Source organism: Silene latifolia, chromosome X (assembly GCF_048544455.1).
Source record: "Silene latifolia isolate original U9 population chromosome X, ASM4854445v1, whole genome shotgun sequence".
Lineage (NCBI taxonomy): Eukaryota > Viridiplantae > Streptophyta > Magnoliopsida > Caryophyllales > Caryophyllaceae > Silene > Silene latifolia.
In genome coordinates this window covers 315,576,979-315,603,641 of record NC_133537.1, presented here as the reverse complement: position 1 = coordinate 315,603,641, position 26,663 = coordinate 315,576,979, and the positions used below count along the sequence as shown (strand labels likewise).

General features: G+C 39.2%; 2 protein-coding genes and 1 pseudogene across 2 annotated transcripts; all 3 read left to right on the top strand.

Annotated features, from left to right (window-relative positions):
* The first annotated feature begins 277 nt into the window (after positions 1 to 277).
* Positions 278 to 2,790, top strand: LOC141620586 (uncharacterized; annotated as a pseudogene).
* Positions 2,791 to 8,760: 5,970 nt separating this feature from the next.
* Positions 8,761 to 10,132, top strand: LOC141617682 (NADH-ubiquinone oxidoreductase 20.9 kDa subunit-like). Its single transcript, XM_074434849.1, has 2 exons — positions 8,761 to 9,063; positions 9,698 to 10,132. Exons 1-2 carry the CDS (start codon positions 8,910 to 8,912, stop codon positions 9,856 to 9,858), a joined length of 315 nt encoding a protein of 104 aa, XP_074290950.1. The 5' UTR covers positions 8,761 to 8,909; the 3' UTR covers positions 9,859 to 10,132.
* A 2,062-nt stretch (positions 10,133 to 12,194) lies between these two features.
* Positions 12,195 to 12,605, top strand: LOC141620584 (scarecrow-like transcription factor PAT1). Its single transcript, XM_074437418.1, has one exon. It carries the CDS (start codon positions 12,195 to 12,197, stop codon positions 12,603 to 12,605), a length of 411 nt encoding a protein of 136 aa, XP_074293519.1.
* Positions 12,606 to 26,663: the final 14,058 nt, after the last annotated feature.

Genomic DNA, 26,663 nt, shown 5'->3' with positions numbered 1-26,663 from the left:
ATATAATATTAATCCATTTCAACAAACTCATTCTAATCCTCCACCGCCACCGCCATTATATCGACCAAATATTAATATTTTACTTTTGAGTCATAATTTCTCATCACATGAAAATAATTACCTCCCATTTCCTTCTCAAACACCTCCGAATTACCGAAATACTCCTCAAAATAATGTTGAAATTGAAGAACTAGAAGACAATAACAACAATGAGGAGGCATCGAGTCATATTCTACATTTTACTCGGGAAGAGGATGAAGCTTTGATTTCGTCATTTATGAGTGTCTCTCAAGATAGTATTATTGGCACTAACCAAAAGAAAGATGCACTTTGGGCGAAAGTCTCATCTTTGTATGAAGAAGCTCGTCTTACCAATCCACTTAAACTTAGACAGAAGACTGGCAATTCTATTGGTGGCAGAATGCGGCGTATATGCAAAGCCGTCATGGCATGGGGTGATTGTTTTGCAGAAGCTAATCGAATCAAGAGAAGTGGGATGTCAGAAGATGACGTAATTCAAATGGCTCATAAGTTACATAAAGGAAAATTCAACTATGAACATGCGTGGCGCTTGTTAAGACATTATAGAAAATGGGAAGATCACATTGCTCCATATGCCGGAATTAATCTTGGGAAAAGAGCTCAACAAGAAGATCCAACCACTCCTACAAATGTTGGTACACCCGAAAGCGGTAGTAGTGGTAAGAGAACTAGGCTTAATGATGGAGGGTTCTCTCCAGATTGCTCTGTAGAAGAAAGAAGTGCATCTAATACTCGTCCAATTGGTAGAGATGCAACTAAAAAAGGTAAGGGAGCGTTGAAAACTGTTATCGAAGAGGTGAGTCATTTCAGTAACGCCATGAAGAATTTGAATTTTAATATGACTAGTGATAAAGATAATGAGGTGAGGAGGCTGGCCATAGATGAAGAGAAAGTAAGGGTCGAAGAAAAGAAGGTTAATTGGTCAATACTTAGCAAACTAATGGACTGTCCGTCTTTAACTCCGGAAATGAAAGAGATGAAGGCTAAACTCATAAGAGAACTATTATAGTAATTCGTACTATTTTAGAAAATATTATGCTCTTTTATTAGAAAGTAATGTATTTCGTGCTATTTTAATTTATATTATGCACTTTTATTAGAAAGTAATGTATTTCGTACTAGTTTAGTTTATATTATTCTCTTTTATTAGAAAGTAATGTATTTCTATTATGTAAAATATTGTCTTGTAATGTAATATATTAAATTTTATGTACTTGTATTATATTACAAAATCTTATCTTATCTCTTATCCACATAAAATCTAACATTATCCATATAAATCCGAAGAAAATCTTACACTATCAACATAAAACATTATCTTATCCTCATCAATTTCCTTTATATAAAGCACTCACCCTCACTATCTTTAAATCACTCAAATAACTCTAAAATATTCTCATATTTAACCAAAAAATGTATCCCTCAAGTTCTTATCATCTTTCTCCCCCAGGCTCACCACCATCGTCTTCTTCCTCATCATCTACCTCGTCAGAAGAGAATGCTAGGCAGGAGAGGCGGAGGCAGAAAAGAGTTGCAACATACGAAGCAGTCAGGTATATGGTAAATTATATGGCAAATAATGTTATACCACTTATATTGGTAAACTATATGTCAAATAATAAATAAATAACATATATTGAGAGAAATCGAGAAGAGGGCCATGTCCGTCTCTTTAACGATTATTTCTCGGAAAACCCAGTTTACCCTCCACGAATGTTTAGACGTAGGTTTCCAATGCGCAAATATTTATTCTTGCGTATTGTAGAGGGTGTAGGAGCTTATGATAGGCATTTTCAAGATAAACCTGATGCTACAGGTAGGTTAGGTCTGTCACCATTAATTAAATGCATAGCAGCACTTCGTCTCTTGGCATATGGAGAGGCTGCTGATAGAGTTGACGAGTACTTGAGGCTTGGAGAATCAACAACAAGGAAGGTTCTTGTTAGATTTCTTGAAGCTGTTATTCACCAATTTGGGGATGAGTATCTAAGACGTCCAACTGTTCAGGATCTTCAAAGGCTTTTACAGGTTGGAGCATATAGAGGATTCCCGGGAATGTTAGGAAGTATCAAATGCATGCATTGGAAGTGGAAAAATTGTCCTAAGGCTTGGAGAGGTTAGTTTCAAGGACGAAGTGGAGAAGCGACTGTGATATTGGAAGCAGTTGCATCACAAGATCTATGGATATGGCATTCATTTTTTGGTGTACCTGGATCGTGCAATGATATAAATGTGTTACACCGGTCACCTGTTTTTGATGACGTATTAAATGGGCGAGCTCCTCGGGTTAATTATATAGTTAATGGTCAACAGTTTTACACGGGTTATTATTTGACCGACGATATATATCCTCAATGGTCAACTTTTATACCATCAGTCTCTCTTCCACAAACACCCAAGGATAAGTTGTTTGCTGAAAGACAAGAGGCGGCAAGGAAGGATGTAGAGCGTGCTTTTGGAGTACTTCAGGCGCGATTCGCAGTTATTCAAAAACCAGCTTTAACATGGAAAGAGTCCATGTTAAATAAGGTAATAACGACATGTATTATACTACATAACATGATAGTGGAAGATGAACGTGATACATATGCAAATTGTGCTGATTATTCAGAGTATGAGAATCTTCATTCACAAGTTCAAGAAGCTGAGTACAGAGCGGAATATCATATTAAAATTGATAGATATATAGTAAATCGTGACAATTTGTGTTCTAGAAACACGCACAAGTCCTTCAAAAAATTTAATTGAGCATATTTGGCAACGGTTTGGCGCTGGAAATTGAAGTATTTAAATCAACAACTTGTACTCATAGTTTCTTATTATGTTATGTATTATTGTCTTAGAATTTGTAATGTTTCCAATTTTTTAATGAAAAATATTTTCTCTATTTTTAAAAGTACGATTATTAACTAAATACGATTATTAATTAACTTACACAATTATAAAAATAAAGTTAATGTTATGTTTTTGTTAAATAAAGAATGTGTGGGGTAGGATAAAGTAAGAAAGAGAAAAAATTGATGGTTAATTGATGTGGGGAAAAATGAGTAAAATTTGGTGATGTAGAAAATGTGAGGTGGATATGTGATTAGGATAGAGAAATGATGAAAAAGAGTAAAGTGATGGAAAATATGTGATGACGGATGCGGATGGTCTAACATGGAAGAATAAAAGGTGAGTAGTGGAAGTGGCCTCTGTGTCACCAGTCACCACCAATCCAAAGATATGAAGCAAACATGGACTAATGGCCTTCCTATGAGTATTATACACTTCAATCATTTGATTATATGTGAGAAATGAACATTTGAAGACAACACACATCACTACACATAAAGTTATAGACATGTCGGAACATAATTACGGATTACCTATGCACAAATGGTATGATTATCAATCAACACTACCAAATAATCAACAAAGTTAGAAAAACTCCCAAAAATCAAGACACTGTACAGTTTAAAATACTATAAGAAGTACTTTGTACACAATTAATACTCCCTGCGTCTCAATCATTTAACAATATAAAAGGTAAACAAATGAATGAGACGAAGCGGGTAATTGATCTAAGGGGTACATGAAAATTAGTTATAGAATAATGTAATACCTTTAGAAGCATGAAAATCATGAACGACAACTTGACCTTAATTTGTTCTTCGCTGCCAATAAAAGCCTTTTCTGTTCACAACCAATGGAGAGATTCGTTAATTAAAGTTCCGATGGACTTGCAATATATCTATAATATTTACGAAAAAAGGATATTACTCTATTAGTTATACTGAAAATTCCGGTTAATTTCTTTTGTCCCAGGAAAGTGATGTTGCAAACTTGAATATTGAAACCCAAAAATCAATTACAACCGCAATAAAACCAAAACTCAAAAATGAACTACATGCAAAAAATGAGTAGAATAATATATATGGAATACCTTATCAATTTCACAATATCAATGATTATTGAAACTTTGATTGAAAACAAATAAATGAATAGAATATTGCTCAAAGTTGAGAAAACCAAATACTGAAATCACAAGCAATCGATGGAAACATTAGGTTGAGGTGGATGTTATGAAGATGTGAAAGAGGAAATGAATACTTACATTAACAGTTGTTTATGTAATGATTTATGTATGCATTATATTTTTAATACGGAGTATTATGAAAATTAATTACCGAGTAGTGATTTTTGACGTTTCAGTTACTTTGCCTTTGAAACTCCATAGTTATCAATGTCATCATCGGTTATTTGAGATATGGTAATTGGTGAAGAGGTGAGATGAAGGGAGATTGACAGTCAACTTAAATGATGATGTGAGATTATGAGGGAGGTTTTATCATCATTAAATTAAACTAGTTCTATTACCCGTGAAATTCACGGGATTAACTATTTTATTCTCACTTTATTGGTGTTATATAAGTCCAGATTTGTAATCGCATGGGTCCTAAAGACAGAAGAGTCTCGTAAAAAAAATATTTTTACTAATCAATATGTATATTATGATAATATATTGTCAAAGTATATATTTTTGTAATCTATATGGATACAATTTACTAAACTTTTTCCAAAGATTATTAGTATTTGCCACGAGTATTGCTACGTTTATTAATATTTTGTCAGGATTATTGTTATTATTGTTGTTGTTGTCTTTGCTTTTTTTTTTTTTTTTTATTAATAGATATGAGTTTTGATGGGGAATTATGTTGATTAGCATGTTTAAATCATTTATGACATAGTTTGTTTAAATCGCTTGATTAATCAACTTTTGATGTTTGCTTCACATGTCGCGGTTTTCTAGGCTAGATTAGAGTCTAGAATTGGTTCTCAATTCTGCATAATATGTTTATGGCATGTTTGTTTGATTAATTATGATGTAGTTCTTCATGTTTGATTTGCTTTAGATTTGCATCGTCGAGTGAATTTATTATTAATCATTTTTTATTAATTATAATATATCTATTAATATGAGAGAAATCTAAAAAGTTTATTAATATTTACATTCTATTGTACAACTTAAATTTTATTTTATTTTCTTTAATTACATGCATATGACACATGAAAATTCAAGTTGACTTTTGATAGGAGACATGGCTTGGTGAAATGCTTAGTTTTATCTTTTTATAATATTATACGGATTTACCATGTTACGTTGGTTATTTAATTTTTTTCCCTGTTGAATCATTTATTTATTATTCCAAGTGATATCGTTTTTGCTCGACACTAAATATGATACTTTCTTAGTTTACAATTTTATTAAACTAATGATTATTATAGAAATAATAGGTAGTATTAACCATAGTTGTAAGTTTAGAGATAATTAATTATATTTAATACTTAAAATATTTTTCACTCATGTTCTTTTAACCGTTTAATCAAATGAAAATAAAATAAAATGAGATAAGTATGATAGATAAAATCACATAGATATTCATGAAACATTCTCACTTTAAAACATTAAATAAAAAACATGCTATCTTTTTAACCGATTTCGTTAAAAATATAAGAGAATACTGAGTACTATACTTACACTAAACTTGCCTTGCTTAGTTGGTATATCTATAATTTATTATTGTACATAATACAATCCCAACAAATTGACTACACATTATCAATTTTGAATACATTAAAATTTTCACGAAAGCATGATCCTATCAATAGAAACTACAAAACTAAGATTATAATGTGAAGTAGTTGTATTTGATAATCGACGGTCTCAAATGTCATCAACAACATTCGACAATGCTAAGAACGGACCGATACATTACAAATGCTTGTTATATTCTTCTATTCTTCCTCTAATCTCTTCAACACAAAGCTTTGAAAAAACAAACAAATGAAAATGGAGTAAAGCATAAAAAGGAAAAACTTCTCGATTATTATTTTTTATTTTTTTTTGCTAGGAGTATGTTAGAGTTCTTATTAACTGGTCTCCTTTTCTACATAGAATTTGTTGAATTTTCATAATTATAAAATATGAAAAATTTTGCATTAAAGAGGGATAAATATTATTATTATGGAGTGGAGGATGAAAAATTTGTTGAATTTTCATAATTATAGAATATGAAAATTTTTGCACTAAAGAGGGATAAATAATGTGATTATGGAGTGGAGTAACAATATGAAGATGAATGTTTATGTAGGATTGATGATCACTACTTTGCCTTTTCATGTTTTATTTTAATATTTTTTTAGAAAATTTTTAACCTACCATGTAATTATATTCCGCCACGTGTCGTTTATCTAGCCTTTTATGTTATTGTATAGATGACTCTTCGTTTGACCAAAACTTTAACTCCACCTATTATTATTATACTTCGACAATACGTTTAGTGTTTGGTAAAGGAAATAATTATTGGTAAATAGTTAGACACTTGAAGAGTTAGGGGCTTGAGACATAAATAGTAAAATTGATTATGATGTCTTAATTAATCCCTTTTAATCCCTTATTTACTAAAAGAATATGTGAAACTCTAAATTTTCCCGCCTAATATATTTCCTAAAATAAGGTTTAGATTTTTTTTAGCATATTCTATAAGTATGGTGGGCTATACTACACATAATCTTTTAAATTTATATATTTATGTCATTTAGCATTTCACATTTCACATTCTACACAAATTTATCTCCAATATTTTTATGATATAAAAAGGAATTTTTTTATTAAAGAATCATACGATAAAAATTCATTGATTTTTTTATGATAATTAGTTCGTCTAAAAATATATTATCAATAAATTTTATAAAATAACACTATTAATCTCTCGGTAAAAGAAAAACCTTCATTGAAATACTCATTTCATGATTAATATGATTTTGATTTTGATTTTTCAAATCAAAATATAACGATGATAAAGAATTTTTTTTTGCTAATTTGAAATTCATAAATAATACACTAAAAAGTAAAACTCTTTATATATATACCGTACATACATTGCACGAGATCTACACTAGTTATTAATTGTAGGATTAAACAAAGTGCTAAAAACAACTTATTTCAAGGATATTCTAAGAGCGCCATGTGTCACAATATGGTGCTCAAGCTAGGCTTTTTATGTTATTATATAGATTAAATATAATATAACAGGTGGCATGAATTTAGGATATGACACGTGGCGTTTCAAAAGAGGTACAAGAAGCCTTTTTATGTTATTATATAGATCTTCATTAAATATGCAATTGTGCTCTTCGAATATCAACGTTTTACTCAATATTAAGGTATGTTTGATCAAATTTATTTAATTCGGTTTTGAATGCTGTTAAAATTGATTTTATGATTATGTTGTTCATGATTGAATTTGATTTTAGTGAACTTCGATGTGTTAGTTGTTCGTAATTGAATTTGATTTTAGTGAAATTCCATTTGTGGACAACGATATTTAAACGAAAACCTAAGCCGCTCACTATTTACGATCTCGTGAATATCACAGACAACAAAACTAGTTGCTAATAATAAGTCTGTCTAATGGGGTTAGTTGACTTGATTTCTAAACTAATACAATTAAAATAAATAAACAAGAATGTAAAGATATAAGAAGAATGGACTAGGATTGCCGGTTCACCATAGATTACTACAGTCAAACGTAAGGTCATAGATTAGTCTCAATTACCGGTCTAAAGGGCAGCGATAAAGTTCGCTCTCGGATCGTTAATCGCCCTAAAATACTTCTAACGAGCAGTTGCTACTTATTAGGGTACTTTAATGTTAGCAACAGGTTTAATCCACCAGGCTTCAATCTTAGGTCGGGATTTACCAATTCAAATAATCAATCGTGGCCTTTAATTAATTACTCGTAAATTAAATATTGCAATTAACAATAATGACAAATAATATAAACCGATCTAATCACCTAATTAGTGACCCTTGATTAGTCCATGTATTCCTTAAATCCTAGCAAAGAAATTACCTACTCATAATTTGATTAATGACAATATATAACAATAATAACGATGTATGAACTCATGATTGAAAAGTAGTATATATAATTAAGCATGAAATCAATAATCAAGAAAGGAAGAAGGAATGAAAGCAATAGTAAAAAGATGAAGAGCAAAATTAAATAGATTAAATTACTGAATTAAAGAGAATGCAAAGAGATGATTACAAACTTGAGATGAAAAAGTTTATACATAGTACTCCAATTTAGCACTGAAAATATGATAACCTAAATATTTTTCACAAAGTTGCTTAAATACCTAGCTCAAAACTATTGATAACTAAAATGAGCATAATTGCTTAAACAAGTCCGTCTGAAAAGGCATTATGGTCGATCGACGTAGAAAACCCGTCGATCGACTAACTAATAACAAACCCAAATTTACCCATACCTCCCGTGTCGAAGTCACTGCTCGATCGACTGATTTGAATGTTCAATCGACGGAATTTTGATACTTCCAATGTCAAACCACCTATGCCGATGGCTTTGTCGATTGAATAACAAAGTGATCGATCGACTTAGATTCTTGGTCGATCGAATCAATCAATTAAGCTCCCGAGGAAACTTTCCTACTTTTGCTATAAACTCCAAATGAATAATTTATGAGCTTCATTTGTATCGAGACTACGAACGAAAGCTTATTTCACCTCTTGATAACCAAAAAGGAGAGACAAAGAATGAAAATAGAACATTTTTGTTAATTCGTCGTTTTAGAAAATCCGGAAAATAATAGATACGAGGCGTAGTACACTAGTACTAACCATTTTGCGAGAAACTAATTAACAAAACGCCCCGTTTTATCAACCATTCAACACAAAAGGGCAAGTCACCTACAACAAAATCAGTGTAACCACAAACCACCACCCCCTAAAACAAAGCCGACAAGTGAACAACTCCACCGCATCAACCACCGCTGCGACACTCATTTCCGGCGATAAGATGAACACCGACATTACTGCATCGGCAAAACCAGAGTACCCAGTTGTAGATCGCAACCCACCTTTCACTAAAGTCGTCGGTAACTTCAGTACTCTCGATTACCTCCGTTTCGCCACCATTACCGGCGTTTCCGTTACAGTCGGTTACTTATCCGGTAATTTCCCTTTTCTCTTGTAATTTATATTAGTAAATGCAGATTTTATTCTAGTTTTGATTTGATTTGGGGATTAGTTTTCAAACCCTAGGTCGATTGTATTAGTCTGGGATTCTAGGTTATTTACGGTGGAACGTGAAGACGCTTGATTCTGAAATGATTGGCTGGGGAAAATGGGGTTTTGAAATTCGATTGGTTATATAATTCTGAAATGGCAATCTGATAAAACCTAGATTGACGGTAGGGAAGAGCTGTGAGTTTTCCTACGGGACGGTTCGATGATGAGATGGGATTTACCATGAAGGTTTTGGGGATGTTTCTGAGCTTTCGGAAAAGCTTGTACGAGACTGCATCAGTTACCCATTTGGGTTAATTAGAGATACAAAATGTTAGCTCTAATGTTTGTACGGGTGTTGTCTTACAATGAGATGGTACTGTTAAGCTTTTCGATTAAAAGTGAGATGGGGAGTGGTCTAAAACACGGCCGCATAAATCATAGCTACCCATTTGTACAATGTGTGTTGATTTTTTTCATTTATTTATGATACACCAGCAGTGAAGGTTCAATCTCAGACTAATTTGGTGTTTCTTGAATCTTCTAATGGGGGTTTTGTTACGCTGTTTGTGATGATAGGAATTAAGCCAGGTATTAAGGGACCATCAATGGTTACAGGAGGATTGATTGGATTGATGGGTGGCTTCATGTATGCTTACCAGAATTCTGCCGGAAGACTTATGGGATTCTTTCCTAATGAGGATGAGGTAGCTCGTTACAAGAAGCGTCTTAATCTTTGAATGAGTGATGAACAACAAGAATGCTGGTCATCAATCAAGAAGCTTTGAGGGAGTTTTTCTGATTTCTTTTTGTTTTGCTTTGCATGGCAAGTATTCCCATGAACCATTTCGGGTTTAGGTGTATCAACATTCAATGAAATAAGGTGTGAATGTCAAAACCCTTGTTCGCTGAATCATTTTTTCTGGTTGGATATCTCTATGAATTCCATGTGATATGGTGTTTTTATCGCAATGCGTGCTTATGATGATGAAATAAAATATTTGTCGTTTCTTAGTGTGTGGCATATCTGGGTGACAAATCGGCACTTTTCTTTTCAGCACTCATTTTTTTTGACAGATGTATGTAACGAAATAAGACTTTATCTGCATGCTTTGAGAGCACATGTTTGCTTTTGTTTATGTTCACTGTGAAAATGTGGTCTACACTTGGCTACTCTTATTTCTTAAACTATTTGATTCTTGGTGCTCTCTGGGTCTCAACGTATAATCCTTTATGTACCAAGAGAATAAGGATTCTCAATTATTTTCTCTCCAAAATGCATCGACCTAAATAAGGAGACAAGTGAAGCTTTCTTTCATTAAACAACAATCCTTTCACTAAAATATAATTTTATAATTACTCGTAATTTTTTTCTTTAAACTCAAAATTACGATCTTTAGTTAAAATAATATAAAATTGGTATACCGAAGTGGCTTGGGTGTAGTGGTGCGCGGGAGTGCCTCAAAGCGTTGAAATTTTCAGCGAACTGCGAGGTCCCGGGTTCGATACCGTACACGGGAGCACTGAGGTATTTGCACGGTGGCCCTTTGGGGTCTGTTAAACGAGGTGTCGGCTTTCCGTGCTGTCGCGTATCCTCGCGGTTTGGGCTCTCCGGACTCCTCTTTATGATCTCTGGTGTTCTGTACACTCGCCATAGTCCCGACTAGGCGGATCCTCTAAAGATTGAAAGGAAAGCCATTTCCCCGTTTCAAAAATAAAATAAAAAAAAATAAAAAAAATATAAAATTGGTATAAAATTATAAACTATAAATTGCTAAATTTTATAGTAACGAGAATGATTTGGAATACTAGTAGCTTCGTGACAAAAAATAAAGGTCATTAAAATAATTGGAGAAGCTGAAATCCTTAGTTTTATAGTGAAAAAAAAAATATTTTCATTAAAATACACAATTAGTAACTTTACTCAATTCTCTTTGATTAGTTTTTCATTTCAATTATTTTGTTTCATATCAAAATATAATGGAAGTAAAATATTAAGAATTAATGAGGTGTCAATTTAAAATCTATGAGCAATACCCTAAAAATAAAAACTCTTATGTATACCGCGCATGCATTGCGCGGGATCCATAAGTTTAAGAGATAGTGTGGGATGGCAAGGTGATCAAACTCAAAACTAGGGAAAACAACAGGATATTGGTGATAAGGTGGAGTAACTAAATTATACAACCAGTGGTTGTATTACAACTGTTGTATAGTTTTTGAGCTTTATAATACATTATTTGAGCTTATATGTATATTTTACGAGCTTTATTGAAAAGAACTTGAGCGCTTTTATATAAATGTTAAACTCAAATATATTAATGAAACTAAAAAAAATACATATAAACTCAATCAGATTTTAATTTTGACACCTAAAAAAATTAAAATATAACTCAAATTTTAAAAGCTCGAAAAGAATGCACATAAGCTCAGTTAGTTGTACGATGCTCTGGTACAACTGGTTGTATAATCTTATTTACTGATAAGGTGGCAATAGAAAATGAATCGAAGGGTGATGGGGAACAATTACTCGTACATGAGGGCAATGCAAACTCTAGACTATAGAGGTTGTATATGTAGTTGATTGTTTACATTCCTCCAAAATTTCTTCGTTTCATTTTCACTAGTAATTACTCCCTCCGTTCATTTCATTTCCATACGTTTAGCTAAAATACTCCTCACATATATTGACTAAACGCATGGAAATGAAATGAACGGATGGAATACTAGTTTTTGTCTCTTTTCTCTTATTTTGTGTGTATTATGTTTGAAAGCCTACAGTCTAGATGAATATTTTCGTAGTTTGAAAGATTTCATCCTTTACGATAAGGGTGCTTAGCTTCAAACCATGTTCTTTTGGATGATACGGACATAATGGCGTATTTCACCATCAAGATGATTCCAGTTCAGCCTTTTAGTGTTTGCTATTAAGTATACAACATACTCCTATTTCCTGGTTTATTTGATTTGTATGCCTCATAGTGGTAGTGGTACTTTCTTAGGTGACAATTGTGATCTTGTTTACCACATTTGACACTTGTTGGGTAGTGAAGAACGAAGATGGGAACGACTCTCAATGCTTGTGAATACATGTACACTTTCATTTGAGCTTGTGGAACAACTTTCTAGTTTTGAGGTCGTACTTCAGCATCTAACTTTCTACCCTGAAGATGCCTTAGCTGTGAATTTTCCCTACATTTTACACTCACAAGAGCGTGATGCCCGAGAGTTCCCGAAACAGCTTGTTAAGGCCTGTGAAGAGTTGGTCTCCGGGGTAGTCACCCTTGTTGAGCAAGAGTCGAACAGAAACACAGCGCCTTTTCCCTACATTATGTCGGCCTTATTTGAGTTGATAAACATTGACATGCTCAGAGATAACAAGGATTGGACCAATGTTGAGCAGCATTGTCTAGGTAGGGATGTTGTGAACATTATAGCGTGTGAGGGTGTGGGAATGGAGGTTGCGGTTCTTAATGGCAGGGTGTAGGTCATCCCCATTACCGATTATCAAGACTATCTGAATGAAGTATAAATAAGGGTATAAACTTGAGAAATGCACTTTAACTTGTTTGGATGAACCGTGCCCTTGTTTCATCTTATTCTGCTGTTAAAGTGCATAAACTTGAGAAATTGCATATACTCAGTTGAGTTGGTACAGTTGAGTTGGCAATAAGAACCAACTCAACTGTTTTAGTTCTACAATGTCTCCTGCGGTGAATATATTGATCCGCTGATAGTAGTTTAGACTAATCTTATTCTGCTGTTTAGTAAGTTGAGCTTGTGAAGAAGTCATGCTTTTGAGGACCAGCAATGCTAATTTTACTGTTTTGCTCGGATTTACATGTATCCGGCACATAACAGCTTTTGAAGGAATCCCAGGGCATACTATTTCATCCAACTGACCTTGTTTAGTCTATAAGAAAAACTGAATTTAGAACACAAATAAACTTTTCCATTGAGCTGTCATGAAAATGCATTGAACTACAACTGCTTCACAATATAATCAGTAAAGATTGTTTAGTGACAGCTTTAGTGCATCATGAATCATTGGAAAATTAAAAAAAATATATAAATCCTGTCCCGATTAATAGTTATCTATTCCGTTTTTATGTGATGGATTTCAAACAAAGATAACTATTGATTGGAACAGAGGGAGTGATACAATATAGATACAATATATGTACTGAGAAACAATGTTCCTACTTTAGTTCAATATCATTACAAAGCAAGGAAGTACGGCATTAGGATTGCTGACGGTAAGACGCTGAGAATTGAGATAACACCCTTTTTTCACGATTGAATCATATTCATCATCACTTCTCCTGTCATTAACATTTCTAATCCTTCCTGCAATAATCCTGCAGATAATCACTGCCCTTTTCGACTTCTTTGGCTTAGACTCTCCCTTAATGCTCTCTCGTAATGCCTCACTGTTCATACTTAGTTGCATTCCTGGCTTTTCTGTATTCTTTCTGTCAAAACTAAACCCAATTATTCGGCACAAGTTGCAGTCAGAGTATTCACAAGGTGCTGAGATAGGTTTTAATTCTCTCCTAAAACAAGTGATGGTAGTCACATAGAAACTGAGGAGTTCATTCCCATATACTAGGCTTCTGGTGTGTTTATGCTCTCTTGCCTTGGCTTTCATCTTTACTGTCTTTCTATACGCCTCGAATGTGTCCACTACTTCAGGTGAGTTTTTCACTTTGAAGACGTTTCTGATCGTTGTAATTTTTCTTGTCGGACTGGTTAGAGCATCTCTTAAGATCTTTTCAATAACCTTCCTTGATAAATCGCCTTCTCCCACTTCTACTGTTCTACATATGCAATTTTGCTAACAATTATTCAAATGTTTGTTCTTATGGCAAAAAATGACCGCAGCGAGGCTTGTTTAAAATGGTTTCACTCGAAAACTTGTGTAATCGAAGAAGAGAACAAAGCATTTCTCAATTCACTCAAAAGTGTGCACGGAACAGAAATGTTCCTTTTACAACTACGCAAAATTTTAACATGTTTTCAATTCTTTTAGAGTTTTAGCACAATTATAGCCTTTACAGGGACCCAAAACTTGTAACAACGCCGACAGTACTCTAGTGCTCCAAAGAATCTCGCAAATTGTAGGGTATGCGGAGTTGGATGTACGTAGGCATACCCCTGTGTTAGTAACACAAAGAGACTGCATCCGACAACTTGCAATAAAAAAAGTCGGTTAAACAATATATAAGGAAGTACTATAAGCAGGCACCTGTAAAGATGTTGGGTGGTGCAAGGGGACTCTTACTGCTTGTTATACTTCCCGTGGAAACTTGACTCATAATGTTGAGTTGCTTCGGGTGGCAGACGATGCCGTTGACACTGTTCCTGCAGTCCATGTTCTCCTTCATTGATACCCAAATTCCCTCCATTTTTCTCTGTTCCCTTACTTCTATAAAATATAATTAAAAGGCTACCTTAAAATGACTAATAAATGCCATGTAGACAAAGCCACGTAGGATCCAAAAATGCCACGTAAATGTGAGCATCAAAACTCATGCCACGTAATTGTCTTATTTTATAGATTTAAATTCATTTTTCTATAAATTAATTTAATTTTTGTAACCCTTATAAATTTACATCAAAATTTCATAATTTATAATCAATATTGACATTTTAATTGAACTTTTGTAATAAAAACATGTTAATAAATGTCATAATTTATAATTAAAATTGGCATTTTAATTGAAATTTTGGTAATAAAACATGTTAATAAATTAAAACTTTTAATATTACTTAACATGCACCTACCATTTTTATTAACACTTTTTTCTATTTAATTCATTTTTTTAATTAAACATTATAATAAATTGATTAAAACTCTTCATAATACTTAACACCCACCAAATTAATTAAAATTTCTTCCTATCTAATTAATTTTTGTAATATAATATATGAACAAATTGATTAGATGTCTTTATACTACTTAATACCCAATTTTCATTAACATTTTTCCCTATTTAATTCACCTCTTGAGTTGCTCAACAATCAATTATCTAATTTAATAATATCACAAAATAAATTAAAATTAAAATTAAAATATGGAAGTCTATGGTTGTGTGATGGCTATAAAACCTATAATACCTATGATAGTTTCTATTCACAATATTTATTTAAAATCTATTGCTCATTTGCCCATGAGTTTCTAAGTTGTGGATTATATTTTATGGTTTAATTTATTGATTTGATTATAGAGAGTATATTGAGTATTGTTGTTGTTTTGTCCAATAAAGTATATTTTAATTTGTTATCTTATTGGTTTTATAAATCCTTTGATTTATATTTAAATTCATATTTTCCATTTGGTTTAATTTCAATGATTTACATGTGACAATGTTGATTCGTTTGTGAAGTTTTTGCCATGTTGATGTTTTACCTTATGGTCAATATATTTTTTATATGAATTTTAAAGCATCGTGAAATGTATGTGAATGCAGATAAGACAAAGCATCACGTGGGTAATCTAAAGAGGGAAAAAATACAAAAGGCAAAAAACTGACGTAAAATCTATCAATACAATAAAATTAAAAGGCTACTTAAAACATTTAATTTTAATTAACATGGCATTTTTATAGAGGTTAATACTAATTTATCTATATTAATTACTTAATTATTTATTTTTATACAATATTATAAAAATGCAAAACTATGTATTAAAAAGTTAATTATCTTCAAAATTGTCACATGCTTATAGGTACCAAAAAAATTAAAAAAAATAGTATTTGCAATCACTAAAAAACTAATATAAACTCTTTATTTTCCTCTCATAAATTTGGTTATTAATCTACCTATTTATTTAACTTTAATTCCATAAGATAATTAAAAAGCAAGCGATACTATCTACCACTATTATTTTGCATGTCATATTTTAATTTCGGAAGATAATTTCTATACCATTCTCATGCAAAGTAGATTGCGTAAAATAATAATAATAACAACAATAATAATAATAAAGCAAACCTTTCACATTCCATTTCTCCTTACACCATATTTATGTCTATATTAGACTTCATAATACTGAGAAAAATTTATAACTCTATAATCTAAATAAAAAATCTATAATCTATAAATCTAATTAAAAGGCAAGTCAAACTATCTACCATAATCTATATGTCATATTTAATATAATTACATACGATAATATCTTAAGCCACTCTTGTATAAAGTAGATTTTGTAAAAAAAAAAAAAAATTATAATTATTAGTAATCAAGCAAACCTTATACATTCCATTTCTCCCTTACTCCTTATTTATGTTTATATTAAATTTTATAATAATGAAAAAAATGGTGCTCAAAGCTCAAAAGTCATGAACCTTGATTCATATTTATACTTATATTAAATTTGATAATAATGAAAAAATGATGCTCAAAAGTCATAAACGCATCCTCAATTGTTTATATATTTTTGTTGGAAGGCAAAATTTATAAACCAAATTTTATCTCATCCCTATTGTTAGTAGAACTAAATGTGTCATTAATCTTCCTATGATTCTATTCCAATTAAGGTAAATGTATTAAGGTTTTAGATTATTAGCTAATTTATTTCTTTTTTAGTGCAAGTTCTATTGGTATGAAGGTTTGATCACATTTTTCAACTTCATCGTATGTATTATTCTCATTTAGGGTCTACCAAGATTTGTGGTGTTGACCTATTCAAAGGTTAACATACTTACATCTCTAAGAATTCAATCCTATTCTCTCTTTCTTTCTCTATTTAAGAGGAAGTTTAAGTTAATAACGATTGATGGGGCATATTCTGCACCCGTTGACCAAGTCAACATATTGAGCAAGGTCAAAGATATCCACAAGCAAGTCAACGACTTAGACAGCCTAACCGACGCACCCTGTCGGCCTGCCTCTTGGGTCCCGGCCGGGGCAACTAGCCAGCCGGGGCACACATCCGCGAACTCATATCTAAGACCCCTCGGCGGCGTGTCAACAGGGCCCGCCGGCCTGCCATGGGTCCCTCGGCCGAGGGTAGATAAGTCTTTCCACCTGCTAGCCACTTGGCCACTTGGCCACTACGTGACAAAAGGTGAAAGTCTATAAATACTCCTCAACTCTCATTGAGGAGGGGATCCACAATTTAACCTAAGAATCACTATTCATCTGGTATTATCTTCCTTATCTCTCTACAATATATACTTCGCCAAGTAACAACAACTTATCTCACTAAGTTTACTGACTTGAGCGTCGGAGTGAGTTCGCTCGGCCCAAAGCCGAGCCCTCATTTTGTTCACTGTTTCAGGAGACCGAGAGGAGGATTCAATCAAGGACGTCATTCTACAAGCACGGGTGGTAATAAATAACTGCTCTGGAATTACACCCGGAACAATTGGCGCCGTCTGTGGGAAAAGATACTAGAAGCTAGTCACATTCATTCCCAAACAAAAAAAAAACACAAAACAAAAACCCACCCAAAAAGCTAAGAAGATGTCAAAACAGCAAGAGGTATTCGTGACTGACGAAACCGAATTCTACCAAGATGATACTGTCCACAATTAGAGTTGCGCGACCCTCCACCGGCGGTAATTCAACCGGAGTATGGGATGCCAATAATACCGATACGCCACGCCACTTGACCAGGTCACCATCATGGGACATGTGGTTGATGCGACAAAGAAACTGAAGCTACTCCTGGACATAATTGGTAGTACGTCCGCTCACACTGTCACACCGACAAGAGCGGCGGAACCCGTCCAGAGACCGGGGCCCAGGAATGTGACTCCAAGAGACTTGAATGGAGCACTGAAGAAGCTGGCCTGTCAAAGACGGGGAGCCCAGTGCTAGTGGTAGACTGAGTCCTTCCCGCACTCGCGGGAGGGCGGCGCGTCGCCGCAAAGACCGACGAGGCATGCCCCGGAGGAGTGAAAGAAGTCCGACTCGCCGAGTCGGAGAAGGAGTCCGACTCAACGAGTCGGAGAAGAAGCCCGACTCACCGGAGTCGGAGAAGAAGCCCTTCCCGCCACGGGGAGAGGAGCCGGACTAGGAATGCGAGGAGCCGATCGCCGCGTGTCGTTCGACCGTGGTCGACAAATTCGGTGCCTACGTCCTTGAAACCGCCGTGCCAACCAAGCTAAAGTTGCCAGCGTTCACATACAAAGGGGATAGCGACCCCACCGACCATGCCGAGGCCTTTAAGTCGTACATGTCGGTGTGGGAACAACCCGATGAAGTCCGTGCCGAGTCTTCCCAACGACCTTGCATGGGATGGCTCGGGACTGGTACAAGGGGCCGCCCGACGGCTCGGTATCTTATTCCGACCCTAAGGGACGCCTTTTAGCCCAAGACTCTTGCAATAAAAGAAGGGCCGTGGAGACATCGGATCTCGACTATCGAGACGGAGGGGAGCGAATCTCTACGAAGTTATGTGAAGAGGTTCGACGCCAGGTTCAGCAGATTCGAGAGCCGAACCCCGAATCGGCGCCTTGCGGCGATGAAAGGCCTCCCGCGAGGGGACCTAAAAATGAGCTCATCAAGTGCGGCGGCTCGAACTGGAGTCCGCCAGGAAGATGGCCGACCAGGCCATCAAGGTGGAAGACTATCACAGACTGGGTAGGCCACGCGAGGCCGGGCACTCGAGAGAAGAAGAGCCACCGGAGGACAACCGGATGAAAGACGCCGTGACAATAATAGGTCACGTTCGACAAGTCTGCCAGAAACGAACTCGACGGCGCCGGGGAAGTTTGGGACCGCACAACCAAAAGCGGTACAATGATCACACCCCCGGTCGTATCGGCCGCCGAAGTCTTCGCCCGAGCAAAACGAGGGTCGAAAGTGGGAAAGGCCCCAGTGCCGAGAAGTGACGGTGACACGAGCCATCTCGTGAGTACCACGGCCACACCGCCACTTAACCGACAACTCGCCAGAGCATCGAAGAATGTCATCGAAGAGCTGATCCGAAAGGGGAGCCTCGGCAAATATGTTGCCAAAGGCCAAAAGATCGACGCCGGCGGTTCAAACAAGAAATCCGTCTTTGAACGGATAGGAGTGATCCATGTTGTCATCGGGGCAACGAGAACGGTGGGTCCGCTCATGGGCACAAACGACACAACGAGCAGATGTCGGCCATCAACTTTGTGCCCAACACGGCGGCTCCCGCTTCCAACATCCCGATATAACTATTGGGAAGAAGGACTACGAGGGAGTCATCGCCCCTCACAAATGACCCACTCGTAGTCCACTTGAACATAGCCAACCACCTGGTGAAGAGGTGCACGATTGACACAGCGCCTACACAAACATTATGTACGGAATGCTTTCTCAACCTCGGTCTAAAGGTTGAAGACTTGAGCCCCCGCACCAACCCGTTGTACGGCTTTTTTCGCCTGTTACCCCTTGGGTCAATCAGGATGCCGGTGAGGTTCGGCGAGGGAAGTGCGGCCAAGAATGTTATGTCCGAGTTCGTGGTCATTGACGGCTCGTCCGCCTACAACGTTCTCATAGGCCGAGTCACCCCGAGCGAGGCCGATGCGATGTGTCCATCCGGCTCGACATTGATGTATGTCTCGGACCGGGGGGAAGCGCATAAGCTCGTCTCAAGGAACGAAAAGGACGAAGTGGTCAATGTCCAAGTGTCCGCCGGGGTGCAACATGCAATCCTTCAAAGTGGCGAAGAAGTCGAGAAGGGGAAGAGCCCATCCTTGCAACGGGGGCGAACGCATGGATACCACCGTCGGCATGGTCGAAGGAGCGGAGACCGAGGAGGTGGAGATTGACCCGGGCCGCACCGTAACTATCGGTGTTAACACTGGGAGCCAAAATTCGAGCGCCCTCCTAGACTGCCGAGGAAGAACAAAGACGTCTTCGCCTACTCGGCGGCGAGAGATGCCAGGCGTGGCGGGAGGTAATTGTTCACAAGCTAAACGTACTCCCCACCGCCGCCCCGTCAAGCAAAGGATGAGGAACTCCTCGGTAGAAAGGATGAGGCCATCAAAGCCGAGGTAGATAAATTACTAGCGGCGGGCTTTATCATGCCTTGTACCTATCCTGAGTGATTAGCTAATGTTGTAATGGTGAGGAAATCATCGGGGGCATGAAGGATGTGTGTAGATTTTACCAATCTTAGTAAAGCATGCCCCAAAGATTGATATCCCTTGCCTCGAATAGATAGTTTAATCGACGCGACGGCATGCTACACTATCTTTGAGCTTCTTTGGACGCGCTTCTCGGGTATCATCGGTGTTCATGGCCGAGGAAGACATGCCTAAATGCGCATTCATCACTGCTAACGGCACATACATGTACAAAATGATGCCGTTTGGTTTGAAGAACACCGGTGCAACTTACACAAGACTGGTGGACAAAGTGTTCCAAAATAAAAAAGGGCGCAACATTGAGGCTTACGTCGACGATGCTATTGTGAAAAGCAAGTCTGACAGCGAGCACTTAGCCGATTTACACGAGACATTTTGTTCACTAAGGAAATACAAGATGAAGCTCAACCCAATGAAATGCAACTTCGGTGTCCGGGCAGGTAAGTTCCTCGGCGTACTTGTCAGCGCCAGGGGAATTGATGCCAACCCAGACAAAGTCCGAGCAATCCTAGATCTGCCGGAGCCAAGGAATCGAAAAGAGGTTATGATGCTGACCGGGAGGATGGCGGCTCTAGCCCGTTTCATCTCTCGGTCAGCCGACAAGAGCACCCCATTCTTCAAAGTGTTGAAAGGGAATAAGGACTTCAATGGGAGGAACAGAGCACAACTTTCAAGCAACCGAAAGCTCATCTTCGACTCTCCCAACCCCGTCCAGGCCGATCTTTGGGGAGACGCTATATCTCAGACATAGCGATTACCTCGCCACGGTCGGTCGTAATCGTCGAGAAGAGGACAAGCAAGAAGACACCCAATCTACTTTGTCACCATACATTGTTGCCCGCCGAGAGAAATTACCCGCCGATTGAAAAAGCGACCTTTCTTGTCGTCGTCGCCGCAAGGAAACTTAAACCCTACTTGACGACATCCCGTGATCGGTCTTAACCGATCAACCATTGGAGAAAGCATTGGAAAAATTTGAGCAATCCGGCAGGCTCATCAAATGGGCAGTAGAGCTATCCGGCTTCGGCATTCAATACAAGCCGAGGCCCTCGATAAAGGGACAAGCACTTGCAGATTTCCTAGCCGAGTGCACATATCAAGAAGAGCAAAATCCCGGGGTATGGGAAGTGTACACCGACGGGTCCTCCACGGCGAACAGCTCAGAGCCGCATCCTTATCATCACCAAACGGGACGAGTTTGAGTATGCCTTGAAATTTACCTTCTCGGCCTCAAACAACGAATCCGAATACGAGGCGGTGATAACCTGAGTCGAGCTAGCTAGAGCGCAGGGCAGAGCACATCATTTTAAAGACAGATTCACTTTTAGTGGCTAATCAAATAGAGGAGAGTACGAGACTCGAGACGACGGGATGGTAAGATACCCGGAAAGGGTAAAAGCTGACACTTCTAAGTTGAAATCTTTTCAGATACAATGCATTCCCAGGTCCGAGAACAACCGAGCCGACGCTCTCTCAAAGCTTGCCGCCGACCATCAAGAATGTCACCAACCGTCTGGAGGACATCGGGAATGCCAAGAGCATTACTGAGGCCGTCGGCATGGTGGGTAACATAGAGACCGAGACGACGTGGATGACTCCGATAATGAAATACAAATTGACAAATGAGTTACGGAGGACCGCAGTCTCTCGAGAAAATAAAAAGGATCGCAAAGAAGGTACTTGGTATTCGAAGGGAATTGTACAGGAGGTCCGTGATAAGGCCACTCCTGAAATGTGTCGGCCCGTAGACGCGGAGCTAATCTTGTGAAAATTCACGAAGGCATCTGCGGCCATCACATGGGGGCAAGAGCACTAGCCCACAAAGCTCTCCGAGCCGGCTACTTCTCGCCCACCATGCTTGCGGATTCCAGAGCCAAAACCAAAAATGCAACAATCACAAATGCATGCTCCGGTGATACATGCACCTTCCCGAGACCTCGCAGCCGTACTCAATCCCCTTCCTTTTGCACAGTGGGGATGAATCTACTAGGGCCATTTCAACGCTCCGGAGGAAGAAAGTACTTGATCGTCGCCGTTGACTACTTCACCAAATGGGTTGAAGCTGTAGCGGTACCTGCCAAGACCACGGCGGCCGTAAGAAAGGTAATCTGGGAAAATGTCATAACTCGTTTTGGGTTACCCCAAGTTATGGTATTTGACCACGGCCGAGAGTTTTGGAGTGACACAATAATGAACTGGTTGGAAGAACTTGGTATCAAATTTGCATACTCCTCCGTCTCGCCACCCACGAGCAACGGACGGACAGCGAGGCGACTAATAAAACAATCCTCAACGGTTTGAAGAAGACAGTTGAAGACCTAAAGGGAAGATCGGCCGATGAGCTACCGGCGTCCTGTGTCCCTCCGACCACGGAGAAAGAAGTAACGGGTACAGTCCATTCCACTTAGTCTACGGATCCGCGATCCCCGCAATTGAGGCAACGGTGCCGACATTCGGAAACGGCCACCTTTAATCCGGTTGAAAATGAGGAAGGTCTAAGAGCCTCCCTAGACCTGGTCGAGGAAAGCCGAGATACAGCACGCCTCAACTTTGCAGTATACCAAAACCGAATGAGAAGAGCATACAACCGAAGAGTCCACAAAAGGGACCTAAAAGTAGGAGATCTAGTCCTGAGAAAATCAGCCGCCACCAACAAAGGGAACATTCATGGTAAATCGACGCGGCTAGGGAAGGTCCCTACAAAGTCGTTGAAGAAATAAGGCCGGGTACATACCGGCTGACAGACATGGGGGGTGTGCCTTTGATGAGCCATTGGAACACTGACAACCTCAGGAAATACTTTGTATAGCGGCGGAGGTGCCTAAGACAACTGTGGGCACCCCGACGCATGTTTATGTCTAATGAAGAATCGTCCAAGTTTTCCATCAAAGTGTTCATTTTCCCCCCCATAGTCATTACCAAGAAGTAGACGCCATGGCAGTCACTACCAGTGCAGTTGCCAGATACAGACGCTATCGCGCCGTAACCCCTAGTCGCCTCGGCCCGCCGAAGGCCTGGCAGGGGACACAGTGGTCGATACGCTAACAGACGCTATCGCCTCGGCCCACCGAAGGCCTGGCAGGGGACACAACGGTCGATACGCTAACAGACGCTGTCGCGCCGTAACCTCTAGTCGCCTCGGCCCACCGAAGGCCTGGCAGGGGACACAACGGTCGATACGCTAACAGGCGCTGTCGCGCCGTAACCTCTAGTCGCCTCGGCCCACCGAAGGCCTGGCAGGGGACACAACGGTCGATACGCTAACAGACGCTGTCGCGCCGTAACCTCTAGTCGCCTCGGCCAAACCGAAGGCCTGGCAGAGGACACAACGGTCGATACGCCAACATGTTCACAACGGCGGTTGGGAAGCGCAATTCCGACGCCTCGGCTAGACCGAGAGTGAAAGAGGAAGCGACCAACATGCTAACATGTTCAAGAAAAAGACGTTAAACGCAAAAAGACAAGAGAAGACCTCGGCCAAGCCAGAGGCAAAATGAGCAAACTCTTATTACAAATGAGAAGAATACAGACGACGGCCGTCCCCATAGGGATGAGCCAAAATGCAACCAACCAAAGTTTTACAAAAACAAGGAAAAGAAAAGCAAAAGGTTACAAACATGACATTTGAAGCGCCAAAAGATGGCAGGGAGGAAAGGCTCAATAGTTGGCCCCCGAACAGCTAAAGCTATCCGAGATGCCGGGTGAGTCTGGTGACGACCGCCCGTCTCCCTACGCTTATTCTTTGCCCCCATCGGCAGCAGCAGCATCATCTTCGGTGGCCGGCCCAGAGGAAAGCTCGTCATTTTCACGTGCCTTTAGCCTCTCAGCCTCCTCTTCGGCCTCCTTCACCTTTGCATCGTAGGCCGCCTTGGCCTCAGCTATCTGAGCCGCCTTCGCCGCCTCCGCCTTTTCCGCAGCCGCTTTTTCCGCAAAGATCGGCCATCTCATCCAGTAAGCTGCTCAAATTGTTGCCACGGGAAGGAGCCTTCGGAATGAGCTTCTTGATAGCCTCCCCGGTCGCTTCCTCGGCCCGGTCCCTAAATTGGGCGCGCATGGTAGGGATGATCTCGATCCAAGCATCTCAATATCTTTCTCCTTTTGGGCAAGGATATCCCTTGTGCCCCTATGTGCCTCGGGATCGAGCCAAGTACATTTCCTTCCATTCTTCCCTCTTGGCAACTACGGGCGTCAGAACGCCCTAATACTGTCCCGCTCCTCCAAAGAACTTGGCGGTGGCATCGGCGGCCTCAACTTTGGCCCTCTCGGCCAATAGCCGCTTCTCGGCTTCCTCCACACGCTTTCGTGCGGCAAAGAAAGAGGTCAAGCTTAGCCTTCCCGGCTTCCCCCTTTGCAGCGGAGAGATCAAGCTTAAGCCGTTCGATCAATGGCCCGGCAGGCCATAGCCTTCTCTTACTCCATAATGTGGGAGCCGGCTTAGCTGAGTCCATTTCGCCGACCTCTTGTATATTCTCGTCCCCTCGGCCACAAGCTCGGTGGGGGAAACCTTCTGGAGTAAGGAGTCAACGGTGACATTTCTATCACCCGCCTTCTCTCGGTCGCTTCTCTAATTGCCGCTCGGTGAGAACGGCGGTACCAACGCGGGATCTACAAAAATTCACACAGCGCATCCATGTCAACATTCATTGACACATCGAGAGTCATCATCGGGAATGCATAATGAACCGGCTAAGTCCGAACCACGAGTTAGGTCCGTACTCATCCGGACCTTCTTAGATAAAGGACCGGGTGAACCATTCTTTCCCAACAACGTTGGAAGCCGATGGTTCTTTTCTCTTCTTTGGAGGAGGAGGGCCCTTCGCAATGATCACCACCTCCGCAGATAATATCGACGACCTCCACATGCTCCTTCGGACCGTTGGGGTTGAAGAGGAGTTGGGGTTGACGCCGTCGCCGACCTGGACGCGCCTTTGGTTTTCTCTTGACACCTTCGAGAACCCGTGCTTGAGCCACCGCCGGATCCAGGTGCCTTCACCGCTTGTCCATGAGTTTGTTGGGAGCCGCCTACGATCACGCGCGTCGGCTGAGGATGCTTCTTTGAACGACCTTCCCGTCCTTGTCAAGCCCTAACCTCTTCAAGGTCCTCTCGCAGATCTGGCAAACCGGTGCAAGAAACCGGACAAGAGTTACATGAAAGAAGTAAAACAAAGTTCTAAAAACAGGAGCGTAACAGTAAAAATGGGCCTCACACCGACCCTACTCACCCTGGTTGAGGGCCGGTATGAGGCCGACGCGGCAAAGCAGCTCATCCTGAAGAATAATCTGAGTCGGGGGCACCCATTGTAATACTCCGTATTTATAAGTCTTGGGGTACTCTATCGAGTAGGCCTTACTCTGTCGAGTAAGGGTAAGTTGCGAAATAAAATAGTTTCTGACTGTTGGGTACTCGATCGAGTAGTCAGGGGCACTCGATCGAGTAGGGAGGTACTCGATCGAGTACCTTGGGTACTCGATCGAGTGTCCGGTTTTACGGGGAGTTTTCTCGGGTTTTGTTAATTATGCGATTAAGGTATTTAAGCTTCGTCGGCATTATTCTAAATCACTTTTACAAAACCTAAATTTCTGTTTAAGAGAGAAAGCAAACAAGTTCATCTTCTTAATCGCATTCTTAGCAATTCTCGGAGTTCAGACGGTCAGTTCTTGTCGTTGATTATATCGTTGAGTTCCTTGCGTCGAGGGTAAGATCTATGTACCCTTTTTATTGTCTTTCCCTTAATTTGGTTAAACCCTAATATAGGGATTTGGGGGTTTTTGAGTAGTTTGTGATTTGGTAGCATTTGTATGTTGTATGATAGGAGGAGGTTTTGTAGAAGAGGCTTTTTGACACGGTGAGACCGTCGATAATTGTGCTTTCCGGGGTAGGATTTCTACTCGGTATTAGTCCCATAATGGGATGATTGTTGATGTGTTGAGATTGATTGTTTGATATAGTAATTGTATTGTGACGGCTGTGATTGTGATTGTACACTGTTGATAGATTCAGACGGTTGTTGATATTGTGATTGTGATTGGTTGCCTATGGTTCTCGAGATGCGTTCTTGGCTGAGTGGAGTCACTTGCGGGAGTGGCTTCACGCCCTAGTTTCGCCCTTCGTGGAACCCGCCACGGAAGGGGATGTGCACATTAATGGACAGGGTTATCGCTCACTATGTGGAGCGGGGATTTGGTGGGTACGATCATGCGTCCCCCATCGCGGTAGTCCAGTGGACGATCGGCGATTGAGATGATTGGAGGTGGTTGGTTGTGTATGTGTGACGCTTAAGTCATCTGTTTATCTTATTGTATATTTGTATATATATATATATATATATATATATATATATATATATATATATATATATATATATATATATATATATATATATATATATATATATATATAGTGAATTGTGTGATTAGTATCGACCCGTTTAAATGTTTTAAAAACTGTGGTGATCCATTCGGGGTGGTGAGCGATT

Excerpts from the sequence above, each read along its gene's own strand:
- LOC141620584 (XM_074437418.1), top strand. The coding sequence starts at position 12,195 with ATGCTTGTGAATACATGTACACTTTCATTTGAGCTTGTGGAACAACTT.
- LOC141617682 (XM_074434849.1), top strand. The coding sequence starts at position 8,910 with ATGAACACCGACATTACTGCATCGGCAAAACCAGAGTACCCAGTTGTA. Across the intron at positions 9,064-9,697 it reads TACAGTCGGTTACTTATCCG|GAATTAAGCCAGGTATTAAG; the intron begins GTAATTTCCCTT and ends TTGTGATGATAG.